General features: G+C 40.5%; 1 protein-coding gene across 1 annotated transcript; it reads right to left on the bottom strand.

Annotated features, from left to right (window-relative positions):
* Window positions 1-623: 623 nt before the first annotated feature.
* ext2 (exostosin glycosyltransferase 2) lies at window positions 624-17,836 on the bottom strand. The gene is given in 15 exon segments (XM_034525928.1): window positions 624-1,367; window positions 1,893-1,975; window positions 2,664-2,792; window positions 3,235-3,393; window positions 3,991-4,017; window positions 4,019-4,158; window positions 5,859-6,048; window positions 9,244-9,375; window positions 14,698-14,791; window positions 14,877-15,016; window positions 15,292-15,487; window positions 15,754-15,870; window positions 16,631-16,720; window positions 17,133-17,356; window positions 17,468-17,836. Coding segments are annotated over 15 exon segments (2,175 nt in total). The 5' UTR covers window positions 17,783-17,836; the 3' UTR covers window positions 624-1,228.
* Between the last annotated feature and the right edge of the window lie 896 nt (window positions 17,837-18,732).

Genomic DNA, 18,732 nt, shown 5'->3' with positions numbered 1-18,732 from the left:
AGGAAAGAAAATGTCTTCCTACTTCTTCCCAACTCACACACACGTCGATTGAAAAGGACCATTAATATTGTGAGACATATTAGTGTGGTCTTTACTTATGTATTAAAAAGTAATATATACACACACACACACTTAGATACACAAAAGCGGTCAAACAATTTCACTGACGTATGAAAATAATAATAAAAAAGGCAAATAAAACCATCAAAGGGCAAGTTTAACATCGTAAAAACTGCATTTCAATGTTAAGGAATAATGGAAAAATTAAAACAAAGAGGTTTATACAAATTGTTTTGAAAAGTGTGGATTTGGTAATTGTCTAGTATTATACAGTACATTTCTGTGGTCAGCATCAGTCTTTTGAAGCCATTAGTTAATTTTTCTAAATGTTATATTTACAGTTCCAGCTTCGCAACCCGATTACATACGGGTTGCGAACACACACACATATACATATATATACACACATACGTATATATATATATATATATATATATATATATATATATATATATATATATATATATATATACATATACACACACACACATATATATATATATATATATATATATATATATATATATATATATATATATGTGTATATATGTATGTATGTATGTATGTCTATATATATATATATATATATATATATATCAATGTCAATTAAACATGTATTACTTTTAATACAGGACAGCAAAAATAATCAGGTCCATGCCATCTGTTGAAAAGGAAAACAATTCCTCATTGGGGCAACATAAATTATGACTATTATACAGCACTGCTGCAAAATACAAATATATACACTGTATACACTGATTCCAAAGCGGCTGAAGCCCAAAGCTTCCAGCTCCAAAACAGTAACAGTGAGAGACCACAAGCCTCCTGCCAGTCAGCTTGTCCATCGAACATCATGTCAGGGTGACCCTCTGATAGCAGTTAATGTAACATTAGTGTGTGCATTCATATTGGTAAATGTTTGATCTTTCACTTTCAGCCAAATAAACAAATTGTTCTCCTTACACTCATCACCATATTGCAGTGACCTGTCATTTTGCCTTCCACATTACATCTAAAAATCAAAGAGAAAGTCACTTGAATCGAAAGGTGAGAGGCGCAGGGACCCCTTTAGTCTGAATACTGATGTCTTAAATGTAAAAGACAAAGTTGGTGAGAAATGTTGCAGAGTAGAGGCTGTGACAGGATACACACATCTGTTACAGGCGGGTCAGAGGCTGCCGATGTTGGGGAAGCTCTTGAGCTTCTCTGGAAAGTCGTCTTTATAGAGCACAGGGTCCGCACGGTGTTCCACCACCTTCAGAGGCATCGTACCAAAAACGGATGCAAACTTGTTGATGCACTCAGATCTAGGGACGAAAACACAACTCATTTACTTCAAAAGCTGCTAAAACAAAACACACCTTTTAGCAGCTTCAGATTAGTGATGTTTGCTGGATGATGTCTTTGCCCTTTAAGCAATTGAAAGATGCCCATCTAAATGTTCTGGCATGTGGAGGATACATCCAGTCATAGTTCTTGTGTGTTTATTTTGTACAGGTAACTGGAAGAATTTTAAATAATTTAGGCGTAACATTTTTTTTACTGTATTTTTTTTTTAAACAGTATTTTCAAAATCTAATTTTTGCTCCACCAAATTTAAATTCAATTTAAATACATATTTATATATTCAGAACAAAACAAAAAAAGGATACAAACTGAAGACGAACAGCTATAATAACTACTTCTGTCATAGGTGCAACACACGCAACGCTGCTTCAGTTACAGACAAAAACAGAGCAACAAGATATTTCCAGTTGTACACACTCACACAAAATAAATAAATAAAGTTTTTTTGCTCATTTCATTCATGATTTCCAAAACAAGTGTCATACCTCTCCACCATGTGCGTCTGGTCCAGGGACAGTCCATCAATGGCAGTGCACTCAGGGCACTTGAACTTCTTCCTGGGGGTCACCTAAACAGAAGCAGAACAAAGTCACACAGTGATGTCAGCTCACTACAACTGTTTGTTAAACCTGAGCAGCCAAGACAGACGTGAATAAAACTGTCCAGTCTGACGAAATAAGTCTATGACATCCTACAAGAACTTTTGTTGAGCACAGCTGGCAGAAAAAAGTAATCTCATCAGTGGAGTTGGAGAGATATATGGAGAATGGCTTTCCGCTGTCTAACCTCCATCACATCCAAACCCCCACACATGCCTGCACCCAACGCTCTGAACCTGTGTGTGCGTGTGTGCGTGCGTGCAGAAGAAAGTGAGAGGCACACAGGAGAGGAAGACAGAAGGGGTTGGTTGGACAGGGTGGGTGTTTTCTGAAGGAACCTGATATATGGGAGATATGGTGGGAGAGCGGGTGCAGGCGCAGGGAAGTTTGCAGCCTGTGATTTGATGGCAGGGTGTGCGTGAGCCCCGGTGAGCTTAGGATAACATACTCAGAGGGGGAGTGCCAGTGAGTGACACTGAGATAAGGGAAGGTTAAGGCTGGGCTTTAACTCGGGCCCCTGCACCTGGGCACAGTCAGTGTGATGGGAAGGGGGAGAGGCGGAGAAGTCGAAGGGTGAGAGCTGATCAAACCCAGAGATGCCAGTCAGCCTCCCCTGCAAGCTCAAAGCACCCCTCCCAGCCAGAGATATGAACGTACCTTTATGGGCGCTTTGCCCGTGATGTTAGCCACCAGGAAGTTCATGGCAATATCTTCACAGTTCATGTGCGCGTCCACCCAGTTCTTGATGTCTCCAGGCATCTTGTATGTGTACAAATAGTTGAAGTACTGGAATGAAACGGATTCGGAAGAGCAAATGATTACTAGGTGTCATACATAGATATACTGCAGACTCATTATGTACAATAATGCAGACACTGTCTGACATGGTGACCCAAGAGTATGTAGGAGGAACCACTGCACTAGAATTTGCTTTGAATTTAATGGGGTGTATGAGCTTTTAAGGAGAAGTGAGATAACCTTGCTCTACCTTTGACATTCTGCTCATCCATCACTGTAATCTTCTTCCCTGAAATACTATGCATACCCATAATAGAGGTCTGCCGGAAATTCACAAATCCTTTCTGCAAACGTAATTTTTTTCAATTCGACATTCAGATGCAATGGACAAGTTCCTTTTCAAAATTGGTACCGTGTACAATATTACTAAGCAAAAACCAAACATATGTACAACAGCAATAAATGTGTGTGAAAACCTCTTAAATTTCACACTTTTCCCATGTCACCTTGTGTAGAAGGCGGCTCCAGTTAGAACCATGGAGACCTCGTTAGTCCACTCCGATTCATACTTCCACTTCCCCATTTCATGGTCCCAAAGGTGCAGCCGTCCTGGGTAGCCCACCAGCCTGTCTGGGAACTCCCTCCATACCTGGACCAGGACAGGAAACAGATTTTCATCCCTTTTCTTGCGAATTGAACTAAAGGTGTTGTCTTACACTAAAACACAAGTGATTAAGGGGTGTTTTAAAGAGAGTTCTTTGAACCCCAAGAAATCACAACCGAGATATTTTCAGATAGAAGTAGCTTTTTGATTGGCTGAGTATCTCAGGCTTGACACCAGCAGCCAGTCTGATCATCTGGTTAGACAGACAGCTCCCCTGTCCGGCCTACAATTCCATGTAATTATCCTTAAACTGAGCACAATTTTATTAAATGGCTTCTAAAGGGATTCAGGTGAGTGTGCCTGTCTAAGTGGGGCCCGACCAAGTATGTGGGCATGGAAAGCATCAGTTCTCGACCTGTCATCATTCCTCACACATCAAACACGTTCAGCAGGCAGTCAAATCCCTAACGAAAGCAGAATGAGACTGTAATCCCTTTGAATGACTTTAAACTCTGGGATCAACTTGAAATGGGTCCCCCCTGCAATGAGTTCCGTCGGAGGAAAGATGGGAAAAGAATAGTCAAGGTATTTTTCTTTCTTTGTTTTAAATTTGTGTTTTTTTAAAGAGGGTCTTTTTCTCACCTCGTAGCCAAACTGCAGTTCATCAGATTGTCAGCATGATGATGTCATCATCGATCGCTAGCACAGCTTCTGTCTCGATCTCGTCGTAGGGGAAGAAGCGGTTACTCAGCTTGTTCTCTTTCGTTCGCACTACTTTGAGAGGAACACCGATCTTTGGCCAAAGAGACTCTGTAGAGAGCAAACCAAAACATTAACAGCATTTATAGTTGTATACACAGATACAAAGCTGAAACAATTCAGTCCATTAAATCGGTTAAACTGGCAAAAACATTGCCGGTTCAAGCTTCCCAATGCAAAGATTTGCTGGTTATATTTTTCGTAGATGTCCCTTTGGGCTCTGGGCAACTGGCATTTTACACTATTTTTCTGCCGTTTCATTAACTAAGCAATTAATTGATAAAATAATCAGCAAATTAAATAATTAAAAACGATTGTTAGTTGCATCCCTACATCGATGCATATATACAGTATGTCCACACTATAACGCATTTTTAAAGGCTGAACAACATTTATAAATATGGCCGATAGCGGCGATATTTATAAATGTTGTTCAGCCTTTAAAAATGTGTCTAAAGTTGGGTGAGAAATGATGACATAATTAACCACTGAAGGATATTTTAAGTCTCTCAAGCCAGCGGAAAACAGTGCTCTGGAAGTTTAACTTCACTGACTCATATAGCTAAGCTAACCTCAAGCATGTGCAAATCTAACCACACTACGATTCTTCAAGATCAACAAAGTGTTTTTTCAGGGGAGCATTTCAAACGTCTTGGGCAGTGTCCATGGCACGGACTGTGGCAAAGACAGATCACACAGAATGTGTCCCCTCATTAATGGGGAACTGGGAGCTGGCAGCTTATAAGAAGAGCTCCAGGTCCTGCTAACCACGTCTGAGGTCTCCTGTCAAAAGCTATTCTCGCTAAAACGGCAATGTTAAACGCCCAGAATTGCTCCTTTCACTCTGTCCATGTTGCCGTCATCTCTTCTTTTATTCTTAAGTTTGGAAAGAGACAGCAGGAATGAGGGGTATTATAGGCTATTATGTGAATTTGAAAACAAACTCGGCATGGGTCAAAATGCAGATACTGTTTATTCATTCTTCTGTGACTTCCTAAAGCTGTGGCTTTTAGAGCTGCCTTCTGCATCTAAAATAGTTATTTTCAGCTGACATATCGATAAAAGTCGAGATACTTTATTAGAACAGATTCAAACACTGCAAGCAGGTTAAGACCATTTGTTAAACATAATGTCAATTAAGGTCTGTATTAGAAACCATCTTCAGACTTGCAAAAAAAACCTACTTTACAGCATTTTCTTAAAGAAAATGAGGAGGAACGGATAGGAGCCTGTAAACACATCAGATCAAGGCACGGTGCGAATGTGGGACTCGGCCTTCATATTGGACTGAGCCCCATGAGCCTGACCCGTCAATGGCCCCCAGTTAATTCTAATAGGTCACAAAGCTCCAGCCAGGCGCCTCTGATGCCTCTAATGAAAAGGCAACTCACAGCCACGAGGGAGCACTTCAAAGTAGTCTCATTACATTTGCCAACTCTTACAGCAGCAGGACCGATTTAATTCCAGGTCCAGAACAGTCTTCGTCTGAGTTAAGCAATCAATGGGAAAGGCACGATTGACTGTTGTATACTTAATTGCCATATTAAGGCAAATAATCTGAGCACAAGATGTAATAAATAACAACTAATAAGAGCTTACTATGACACATCAATGATAGACTATTGATGATGTGGCATCATCATCATTAACGAACATTACGAAAGACAGACACCTAAACTCTTACAACAACAACTATCTTTTGAAAGCTTCATGAACTTTCTTATTTTTTAATGAGAATTTGTTACACTCACCCTCAGGAGGACTCTTGTTCTGGTTATTCCACACCACCAGCAGCTTAGCCAAGCTCGGCACCTTAGAGATTTCTGTGATGACCCGGAAAAGACTCTCAACACGATCGTAGGTCAGCACCACTGCAGTGAACCCAGGTGCTCTTGGTGGGATAAGTGGCAAGAACAGAGGGCTGTTCACACTGGACCACTTCTACACGAGACGGGAAACAAAGAAAAACTATTTAGGCCACAAACATTATCTTTTTTTCTTCTTCATCCATTCCTTTTCGTGTCTGTGGAAAGCTACTGTAGAGCCTGCCTTATGTCCTCTGTGTTAACCTGTCATGTGTTCCATGATTTTATGCACTATAATAGTGCTTCACTGGACGGTGAGGTCACATGCAGTAATTTCCAGATTGTGTTTTTTCTTATGGAGCAAGACTTAATGTCTCTCAGGGGTTAACAGAAGCAGAGCTCATGATGCCAAAAGCTTCCAGTCAGAACGCCAAGTGAGGAAGCCACAGGTGAGGTTTCTGATGGCATGCGTACTAAATACTAAACTTCAAAATGTTAGTCATTTAGATTACAGTGACACCAAATCCAGCACAACTACTGTTGTCTGTGTGCAAACAATAACATTTTTGTTTACAAAGAATGTTTTCTCAAGTTAAATAAAAAGACAAACTGAATCTCTCATTTACAAGCATGTGCTACTCAAACACCAGCAAATATAGGAGCACAAGGGTTCACTCTTGATAAACGTCTTCAAAGGGTACACACATGTTCCACCCTGGTTACAGTGACACTCTGAGAGGGGCAATGAGAGCACATCTAACACAGTAACTCTGTGGGCTTCTTGAAGTACATATAAACCCTGTTTTCTTCTGGGCCAAGGTGGCCACACAGTGATTATGTGGCTCCTTCCAAAGTATCAACACGAGTGTGTCAACAGAGACACAGCCACTGCCTTTTAGACAACATCAGTGACTGCATCACCAATAAAAAATCTTTACTGGCAAGTGGAAACTTCCTTGTGTCATTCTCACATTGTCAAACAAGCGAGGGGGAAATAATTAAACTAACACTTATACCGAGCACAGATGCATTTAAACAGAATAAAAGAGGTTAGAGACCACTTAAGTCATTTGTCAAACTGAATAAATTAGATGAAAAGAAAGCCGCAGCTCATTATGTCACAAACAGATCTGAGGGAGTATATTTGTTTTTATACTTTAAACTGACACTAAAATAGGAAGAGAAGGGGCATTTTATTTGGTTATTTGAACTGCTTGAGTGGTTCCTTATTATTTTAGGGGGATGTAGATTATGAGCCAGATAAAATATTCAAATTGCCTTCATCCATTGGTCCTATCCCTTTATCGGTAGAAACCATAGAAACACTCCCACTGAAACAGAAATACATTTTTACATTCAACGTTACCACATTCGCACATATATGCATTACTTATGTACACAGATCCAGAAGTACAGTACTGGTAGATTATATCTAATCTTTTGATTTTAATCTCAACGATGCAATCACAGTTGCAACCCAAGATGCCGTATCATCTTAATCAGTATTAGTTTTTATTATTATCATCTTGGCTTTATTTCAGCAAACTGGTTTTCAATAGAAAATGACTGAGGGTAAAAGTGCTGAATTTCAGTTTTTAGGGTATTTAAAGAATTCCCATCCATAGTGGGTGAACAGTGGAAATGGTGAAATATAAACATGTGACTTTGATTTGTAGCACATCACGTCCATCATGCAGCAGCCAGCGTTAGTTTGCAGCTTCATGTCACCGACTTCCATTGAAAACTACTTGTAGCCTGTTGCTGTGTCCCTCGTAGTGTGAACATAGCATAATACACTTTATATAGTACATGGTTAATCAGTATCAGAATGTAAACACCCTCAAAATAAAGTTGAAAGTTAACACTTCACCAGAGTTTTAAAAACTAATGTGCAAGAGGACAGATTCAACATTTTTAAAATCTAAGATAGTGATTAAATAAGACTTTCACACTCCCATTTATTTTAAACTCTAAGATGCTCCGATTCTTGTAATGTAGAAACCTAAAAGTATGCCCACCACCTCCAGCTCTAAAACAAAAAGCAGCCTGTCCTGTATTCTGAACCCCACACACCCCACCCCTCCAAAGGCACCAGCAATCCTGGGAAATGTGCTTTCCATTACCAGCCGTAAGACGACAGGAGGAGAGGGGGGAAAAGTCTGCCTGATTTATTTAGTGCTCTGCGCAAGTTCTTCTCACCATCCATTCACTGAATCCATCGAGAAACACTTCATCTCCTATCTCAGGCTGGAATGGCCAAAGGTCTGTACCCCGACACGATTAACCTCCTCTGGGTCTGAACAAACCTTGAGACCCGAGTGGTACTGATGGATGGGACTCGGGGTTGGACACTTTGACATAAGTGGGCAATGTCAGGTGTAACTGCTGATTAACAATCTACAAACAAACAAAAACTGCAGACTATCTGCTCAGAGGAAAAAAACAGACAACCATGGTCAGCTTGATTGTAAATCTATTCCTGAATGACAAACATCAAACAACACCCCTCAGAGCACTGCTTGTTTACACCAAGGCAACCTGACAGGACTGCCATCTCTCTAAACTCAGCAATTTAGTGGATCTACTTATACTGGGATACTTGTAGACATTTGACAGATGCAAAGACACTATTATGCATCCACACGCATGCTCATGCGGACACTCCTCTACCCCACAGACGGTGGATGGAGGAGACTCTAGATCAGACTGTACTGATTAACAACTCCTGAGAGATGGTCGCACAGCCAAGCTGTCTGCAGCCACAAACTCCCACAACCACAGGGATGCTAAACACACCATTCTTCACATCCAGCACTCTCTCTACAAACACATGACTCAGATATACAGGAACTTATTTTTCACCACAACGGAGGCATCCTCCTCGAGCAGAACTGCTGACACAAACTGGCAGCCTCAGAGCTAGCTGGGTGTATACCAAACTGTGAGGCGCAGCATGTGTGGCGCTTCAGAAAGACTGAAGGCATCTTCTGTCACTCTTCCACAGAGGCTTCGACTTACAAGGCCCAGGAGAGTGGGAAAGCTTTTGTGGCACTGTGAGCGTCTGTATGGTCAAAGCTCCATCCTGGATGGGTTTCATTCAGATGTCTGCAATAAAACGTCTTCTCGGGAATACAACAGAGTTGCTCAGTATAGTCGAGCACACAGACTGTGTAGATGATAGAGTAGTATGTTGGAAGATATATAACTCAATAGCAGAGACTTCTGACAGACAACAATGGAAAGTTAGGATATAATAGTCTAGCTCAATGGCTTACAGTTACAAATACTTGGGAAAAAAGCACATGAACATCAGGTCTACAGAGTTACTTACCACCACGGGTGGATTGTTCCACTGCTCATACGTCCGTGCAGCATAAGGGTAGATGCGATCATTGATGATCTGGAGCGTTGTCAAGCCAATAGCCTTCATGGAGCTGAAGTAGGCCTCCCAGAACCAGCGTGCCTATGGACAGATGGAACAGACTTCTTAAATTGTACCAAAGTGACAAAAATGGGCGGGATAAAAGAGCTCATCATTGCACTAAACATTTAACAAAATGTATATTAATGTATCTTTCTGTTCAACTTTCACAGAGAGGCTGAATTATATATTTGCATTGATTGATGAAAAAACAAAAAAATCACAAATGTTTTCATTTTTAAAACATGCTGCGTACTGGTGAAAACGTTGTATTCGTTTCTATATTTAGTCACCATAACTGAAATGTCAATAATTTTTTTATTAAGTTATATGATCAATTATTAGTAATACTTAAGGTGGACATTCAAAGTTGGGCACTCCCCGCTGACCACGGTTCGGGGTGCTCGCCTGCGAAGCCGACCCCAGACTCACTTTCATCTTGGAACGAACTTTGTCCACTTGGCATTCCAACTCTACATTTGCATTACGTGTCCACCATTTTCGGAGCTATCTCTTGGTTGCGTGCTCATGATCTGGCACCTGGTCGGTATATGTATTTATTAGGCATTAGGTTGACGCCCAGAAACGGCAAAATAAGAAAATACAGGCAGAGGGCAGGGTCTCTACTGATACAGACCCCACCACAAAGGATTGAGAGGTAATATTTAGTATTAGTCAAGTCTAAACACAAACAAAATCCTACGTTCTACAGTTAAATCGCATAAGATTGTTTTCCATGGATGTGTTGTTAATGCTTATGTAACTGGTTTTCAGTCACTCAGTTTGTGCTTTGGAGTACAGTCACTACATGTCAGAAGATCACACCAGTGTGAAGTCATAGCTGTGAAATCCAGATTTTCCCCCGGTCAAAGTCTTTAAAAACAGTTTTGTGGCCCTCTTCAGCCTCCTGACCTTGAACAACTTTTCCTCTGAAGCTCTCTAAAAACTCTTTGGACTGTGCCTGTTTTGTTTCAGCAGATCTCTGATGTGAAAAGCAGACTTTAATGATAACTGAACTTTTAACCCATATCTTATTGTCATCACATTGGCCGCTGGAATACTCAACTCCAACCGCCCTCATTCAAGATTCACTTCATAACTTTTTAGCACTGCAAAGATGAAAAATAATACCTGTATATTGAATTTGTTTATTCAGAGGCGCTAGGGTCGAGAAATTCAAAATCAATGACAATTCCATAGGGTTCATGAATTCTTTCACTTTTTATAGCATAAAACGTGAACGTTTCAATAGCCTGATCAACTTAGAGCAGTGCCACTGACCATGACGTACGGGTCCAGCCCCCGTGCCCCCTGCAGGCTCCTATTCTAGTTAGAAACTTCAAGGGACAGTTCAGAGGAAAGAGAACCCTACAAGAGTTAATGACGCTTCAAACAACACTGTCTCCTGCCAGGAGGCCCCGTGTTACACTGACCTGACTCCACCAGCTCCTCAATGACCCACAGTTCTGGAGGAGAGGACGTGAATATTTAAGTATGTGTGCGTAAAGCACAGAGCGAGCTTTCTATCTCCTCATTTTGCAATGAAACAACATGTATTATTGGCTTATGTGTGCCCCAAACAAAGAACATTCTTAGGCGCACATGAACATGTGACCATTGCCTACATCAACCATGTCTAAGTAAAATAACTGTGGTCGAACAACAACACAAAAACAGCATATATTTTCATAGAGAATCCAAAAAGACTCTCTAATCTCAGGGGAGAATCCCAACGGCCCATAAATCAACCAGTAATGAAAGTTTATTTTCCGACTGGGGGGGGGGGGAGGCAGAAAGCAAAATGTGCTGGCCCAAAGGCCCATAGCACCACCTTCCACCCTCTCCCAGCGCCTGCAGGAATTTTTATGAGCGTGGAAGAAGAGACCGTTTTCTAAGCGAGGAAGAGAATCCTTTTACACCATCTTCCATTTGCAGCATGCAGCCTCGAGTCTACACTTTGTTTGTTTGTGTAGCAGCAAATATAGCAACTCTGACCAAACTAAATTAAAATTACGTTTAACGCAAACTGTAATTATAAACCTGCTGTAAATATTGAGAAACAATGCAAACAATCCCAAGAGTCTTGTCAAAAATGTATTCCTCTGCAAGTCAAACGAAAAAGAGGTCCGATGTAACGCTTGTTTAAAACCGAAATGATCTTCTCATTTCCTCTGAGTTGAGCGAGTACCCCAGCAGCACCCACTCCTTTGTTGTTTAAAATAGTACAAATATAAGGTCAAAGAGATGATCAAAAACAGATTATATTACAGTAGTCTGCATCACTTTGTTTCACTCAGAGGAAGTTGTCAAGTGCCTGACAGATGATTCAACCTAGAGACCTGAATTGGCAACCAGTGAGCTGTGGACAGAACCAGGTAATCATTAGTGTTTTTGACATAATCAAAAACAGCAGTGAAACTAAGTCAATCATGCACGCTGCTCACTTGAAATATTGTTTTGCTCACGAATTATTAGCACTATACTTTTAACTGTGATCAAAACATCTCTATACTCACATACAAGACCTGAATAATAACCTTGTCTCCCGGGTGTGAATCAGTACTTATTAAAAGGGCTAAAACATAAACTAGCAGGACCATACCATAGCAGTTATGTGGAATTAGAGTCTTGGTGCTAGTTAGACCCATGTTGACTACCACAGTGACATTGTGTAAAGTAGTAAGTAAAATGACTCAAGTACTTCAATGTAATATTTAAACTAATTGCAATAAAGTGACATTTTGAGGTCCTTGTACTTTACTTGAGTACAATATTCTGCTACACATCTCAGAGCAAATATTGTTCATTTTACGTCACTCGTTACAGATTCTGGTTAATACAAAATATAACTAATATTGAACAACAATCAACTAATGAATTATGTATTTTTATAGATTAAATTACCTGCCAGTAAAGTAAAACTAGCTCCAGTTTTACCAGCTGCATAATTGGTGATGTTTACATATTAGTGTCAATAATTATAATATATTTATCATTCTTAACACACACTATATCTTATTCTTTATATAGAAAATAGTTGTTTGCTGCTATAGTAATGCTCCGTGAAGTACATTTTTATGCTAAAACTCGTGTACTTTGTCCTACGTAAAAAATGTTTAATGACAGACTTTTAATTGTAACCGAGTTTGGGTGCACTTATTACTACTTTAATTTAAGTAAAAGGGAACATTTAAGAGAAAAGAAGAGTATTTCTTTCACAACTGAATTAAGCTTGTGTGTCTCTAAACATTCTGCAGAGCAACAAAAAGATATATCCCATGTGACTATTTACACTTTAGATCTCATATTTAACTTTGGACAATGAATCAGATGGAGTTGATCGCTCAATGATATCAAATATGCTACTCTCAATGGAATTTTTTTATTACATTTCAGATCAAAAAGCAACTGATAGTCTACCATCAACGTGGCTGGCAGGTCTGAGCGGTTGATTGAACAAGAAGACTGACTGAAGAGGGCATTTAGTGTAAGGGAGAGGACAGCAGACTGTTCTGTAAATGGGCTGCAGCCAGTGTACTGCTCTGCATGGTGGAGAGCTGGGAGGATACAAACAGGTTTGGCAGACAGGTATGATCAACAGACTGAAATAAAAAGCTGGTTGATGCTCAATACCAAGGTGGCAGTGGAGGAAAATATGAGGAGTAAGTTGAACCCATCTTACATATGCTAATAAAACAACCGATCTGGCTGTGTTAATCTAATAAAGGTCGGTATTGTATGTGTCCTATTTTGAGGATATGACCATATAGACAAAGCTCATGGAAGTCAGAACACAATCATGAGCTCAGTCGTCTCACTTGAGCGCTGTCAACCTCTCACAGCTGTTTAGTATGTGACCTTCTAAAATGTGGCCTAAATGAATGCTATTACATCATCTCAAATTTGAACATGAGTTCTGCTGACTACGGGTGGAAGCTCAACTGTGGTTTATCCCAAGGTGTCCTGTTCCTGCAGGATGAACTAAAACTGCACTCTTTACATATCAATACACGTGTGAATCAAACACACTTGAGACTTTACTAATTCATTTTCTTTGGAGCAGCAGTTTTTAAAAGGAGTAACTATAATTTGTAAGAAAACCTTAAACTTTACTAAAAAAACGTCTGATATAAGTTGTTCATTATATGGGTTTTCCTTTCAGTAGTAGAGTATTCCTAGTTTACATTTGTAATCACAAGTCAGACCACATGGGAACACAGACAAACATCATGAAAGCAAAGGCTGCTGAGCCCTCTGTTGGCAAAACTAGTGAAATACATCATCTTAACTACATAAATCAATGTTTAAGCTTTTCTGCTTTAAGAAATCATAACAATGTTTTCTCACATATAATTTAAATGAACCCATCCAACAGGGAAGGTACAACAGACACTGAATGGTTACAGCACTGCAGAACAAACATCCTTGTTGAGGTGGACTGTACTAATGTCCCAAATACATTTCATAGGATGTCCATTCACATTTCTGTTCCTGCAGTGTGCTCTAGGATCTTAAAGTTGAGACAAACTTCAATATGAAGTAGTAAATTAAGCCAAACAAGTAGGATGCAGGCAACTTGATTTCATAACCGTTTTTTCTACAAGACACAATAATTGTTTAATGTAGGTACAAAATAATTGTATGATTATTCTTTTTTCAATAATCATCCACACAACAGGACATTATATGCTTTTAGTGTGGTTTTAGAGTGTGGCCTGTGACCAACACCAGAGTAAAATCCTAGATTGTGGTATACCATTAGTTTCACTAAATTAATAGCAAAATTATTTCTGTGGAGAAACCGATTCAATCCATTTGCAGACCATCGGAGCTGCGACAGGAGTACTGGAGGACAATATCAGACCAATGTTACCAAGTTAGCAGAGTGAGCTTTTTTGGTGTAATCCAACCCCAAGCTCGTCTGAGACCTGGGCCCAAAATGTCTGTTTGGTCAGTATAATTAGTAAATGGACTACAGTTGATACAAGGGAACGAGGAGCAGCTGAACTGCTACACTTCTCTCAAAGCTGCTCTCACTTTTGTTTATTGTGGCTCAATGCAGATATAAAATGAAACAAGAACGTGAGCTGTCTCTAATGCATTTCACTCAATCTAAAATCAACATAGTTGAGTCTTCTGAAAGATGTTTAAAATCTAGACTGAGCAACGGAGGACATTACCAAAAGTAAGGGTGGTATGCAAATTGCTGTCTATTGCCCATCGCATCCAATTAGTTTTAGCTTCCACTGACTTGCTTGGTTGGTTGGTAAAAGGTACAGGCACATCTCACACATGACATCTAAGTGATCCAACCCCAGTGGCAACACTAAATAACCACAAGACATTTTCTCTTCAGCACATTACCTGTCTTTGCATCTCTTCGACTTGTCTATGAGGAATATTCTTTAGGATGGTGTACATCTCTGACAGCTTCTCCTCTGGAATCACCACAGATGCCCTGTGCAGAAACAGAAACATTAGATTTGTTTCCCCGAAAAAATGGCAGATGGTCAAATTTCTTGTTTCAACTGTTCTGGACTTACCTTTTCCAGTCGAGTACTTCAGAGAATGGCAGAATGTAGGAGTCAGCCAGGATGACGGGGACACAGCCGGCTTGCAGCACATCACTGAGGGCAGCCTGTCCCAAACGCGCCCCGCGCAAAACCACACAGAATGAAGACTCCTGTGGAGACACATTGGGAGCAAATTGTTAATGGGACATGTGATTTTCCATTGGACATACAAGCTAAAACCAGGCTCTTTTGAATGATGTTCAGTTGTTGATGTGTTCTAGAACGAAAGAACATTTTCAGAAACTTTAACTGCATTGTCTATAACAAGCACTGGTTGTTGGTTGTTGACTCTTTTTGCTGTCAAATTTAAGAAAGTAGTGTATTTAACAACCAAAGTGCAGCTTGACACTGTATGACATGGTTTTAATGCAGTTGTGCTTCCCACCTGCAGGATATGTGGGTAGTCGTACACCTGCCCCTTGCAGCAGCGTTTTCGTGCAGAGGCGGCACCCTGAGAGAGGTTGCTACACTTGTCCAGGAGGAGCAGCGCTTCTCCATTTTCTTCCTTCAAGCGCTCCAGTTCAGCACGGTACTCTCGGTGGATAGCAGTTTGAGAAGACAGAATGAAGTAGCGCCGTGGCCTGAGGGAAAGGAGACAGGAGATAAGCAGCTGGTTATCCTCCTTTATATTGTTGACTTTAAATTACTCCTCAATCAAGACGAGCCGAAAGAGCATTGATAAACCAAAATTAATATATTTTTCTAAATCTATTTTAAATGTCACAGATCATTATGTTCCCTTGGCGCACTTTCTGAAGAAAAGTTGTTGATGGATAACTTAAGTATAGTGACTGTGATCTAGTCATGATGTGCAAACAAGTTAATGATATGTGAGAGATGTGCTCACCCTGGTTGTCTCTCAGGCAGCTCAACATCTGCAGAGAGGGGGCTGTAAACTGGAATGCTGACATCATAACCTTGTCTGTAGGTCCATGTAGAGAAACCACCTCCAGCCAGCAGCGCTCTGAAACAAATTATCCTGGATTGTAACATTGCTTCAACAATTTGGGGATTTCAAAAGACCTGCATGAACATAATTTAAAACACAAATTCAAGCATTCATCAATTTGCCTCCAATGAAAACTTTTGTGCCCAACAATGCTAATGTAAGACAAGAAGGGCTCAGTGCCCTGGTTCATATGCTCCATGTAGTCCACTTGGTGATAAAAAGGTACTTTGGATTCTGTTCTATTCTCATGCAAGGTGAATATAAAGTGGAAACACTCTGTCAGTCACACACCTGGTTCTGATGAGGCTCCATACCAAATTGACTCCAGCTGAATGAGCCAAGGAAATTCCTTCCAGCTAAAGATGGTGTTCATTGCCTCAAGGATGTTTCAAAACCCAACCATCACTATAGCCTACAGGAAATCTTGAGACACATAAGGTCTGAGCTGGCAAATACAGTCAGATTTGAAACATCTTATCGAGGCCTCTTGAGAATATGTTATATCTTAATTGTTATTATATAAAATCCATTGAACTTTGAAAATGATTTTAATCTAACCAGGAAACAATGATTTATCCTTTTGAGTTCTACCTACAAGAGGGAAGGTGCTGACAAGAATCCTGAAAACATTAATCTTGACAACATGCTTCCCTCCTCTAGTGTTTTGAATAAAAAAAGAATATCACTTGATGGCACTGTTTTGTTTAATTCAATGTAGATTATAATGAACACATTATATAATATTAAGATGGCTTTCAAGATGTACGGTAGCTACCTGTCTCTGGGCACATCCAAAGCAGTATTGTAGTCTGGAGGGCCTCCGGGTAACATGTTGAAAAGTAGGTGATTCATCCCTTTGTCCCATCTACCAAAACATACACAAGATTAGTGCTGGAGGAATACATTCATTAAAAGATTCAAAACACTCACTTTTATGTAATTGATTGCTTTCTCTATTTCATTGCACTGTTCATGAAAAACATTTTACATGTTTAAATGTTGGCCAGAAAAGAGACACTTTGAACCATCACTTCACAAAAGCCTAATCTTAAGAATGTTTAAGTTTTCGTCTCACTCAATAAACATTGTTAAGTGGCCAGAGATACATCTTTAAGAGATTAAAAGGATACATTTGAGATTGAACAACAACACAGACATTCAAGTAATTTGAGAGTGAGAGGTTCATAAAAAGGGCTAGCAAAGGGCGAAAGAGAGAAACTCTACTGCACAGTTGAATTTGATCAATACAATCATTATTTTCTGGTGTAAACATTTACCTGGGTAGCATTGCCAGAGCCTGGGCAGTCTCTCTGATTCGCAGGGAGTTCTGGTTCAGCACATCAGTAGACGGGATAAAAAGACAGGCCCTGGTGACGTCGTCAGTGTAAAAGTCACTGTCAGAGATGGCACTGAGCAGGTCATTGTACTCTCGAGACAGTCCAGTGCTGCTGATGGGAACCCCCAATTCATCCACAAACTTCTGCAGAGGGTAGATGTACACCTACAAAAGAAACAATTTCAACAATGGGGGATAATTTAAACAAGGAAAATAAATAATATGCTTACTTTGTGTAAGCCCAGTGACACAAGGGTTGTTTTGAGAGACAGTTACCTTGATTTTGTTTTTAGGATTGTAGCCACATCTGTACACGTCAAAACAGGTGTGCATGCGACAGCTGAGATCCCCCCTCTCAGGAATCGGACTGGAGACAGGGAGGTGGACCAGAGGTGCGTCGTGAACACTGCGTTTATCAAGGGTCCAGTCCGCTGCGGACTCGATGGAGTGGGGCCAGAACTGAAACATCCCGGTGGCGATGAGGCCAAGCAGCACCACAGAGAAGAGCGTGATGTAATAGATGCGGTGCTTGGTTTTCATCCGCGGGATGAGAGCAGGGCCCCGCGAGCTGTATTTCCCTGAGGCATACATGGCTGACAGACAGAGCTCCTGATCAATGCCAGCTCCTGTACACCAGGAAGTAACTTACAGTCTAATGTTACCCTGGGAAGAAAAGGTAACGCCGTCGTTACTCCACAGAGTGATATACAACGTTACGGTTACACGTTAGCTTACATTACTCATTCACAATAAACAGTTGTTTAAACTATTCTGATTTCAATGCCTTGGCTGTCAGCGACACGATAGTTAGCTTAACTGTAGCGATACGATACTCGTATCTGCCGACGACAGGAAGACAACACATTGGCATAACGCGAGGGGAGAATGCAACACATCGACGAGCTCTCTAACCTAACTAATGGTGGTGTTCAAACGGCAGCACAATCATTATTTGTGAATGAACGTAGCAGTTAGCTGGCTGACGCTAGCTAAATAAACCAGCTGCGTAAACCTTCACGCTAAGTTGACTCACGCGAGTCAACTGAAGTAACTGAACATGATAAAAAAAAACACCACCGGACCGGACAGGTCATCAGTTAACGGCTCGTGTGTAACTCACCGAGGAGCCGAACGGAACGGGGTTCGAACCGTCGGTCTTAATTCATGTTCACGGTTCACGGTTAGAAAACAGGCTGCACTTGTAAACACAGAGCTAACGTTCACGGGAGCGCGAGACCTTTCGGTGGAGTTGGGAAGTCATTCTTCTTCGCTTCTTTCGTGACTCGCGAGGTAGATACTGTGCTGCCCTCTTGTGGGAGAAGAGGTATACGGACACATGGTTTCCCATTATATAGTATGCTATCGTTTTGTACTCATTTTACTTGTCATACGCTCATAATTAATATAAGTATTTGCATTAGTAGTAGCTTGTTATGTCCAAAATCAAAGAGACATGTACCAATTGTTCAATAGCCTTTGCAGTCTAGAGTTGATCTGGGTGTGTCACTGGTGTTATCAAATAGACGCCTGTCATCCAGTGT

Source organism: Cyclopterus lumpus, chromosome 3, assembly GCF_009769545.1.
Source record: "Cyclopterus lumpus isolate fCycLum1 chromosome 3, fCycLum1.pri, whole genome shotgun sequence".
In the NCBI taxonomy this organism is placed as follows: domain Eukaryota; kingdom Metazoa; phylum Chordata; class Actinopteri; order Perciformes; family Cyclopteridae; genus Cyclopterus; species Cyclopterus lumpus.
The sequence above is the reverse complement of the archived record's forward strand: the minus strand, read 5'-3'. Positions and strand labels throughout refer to the sequence as shown.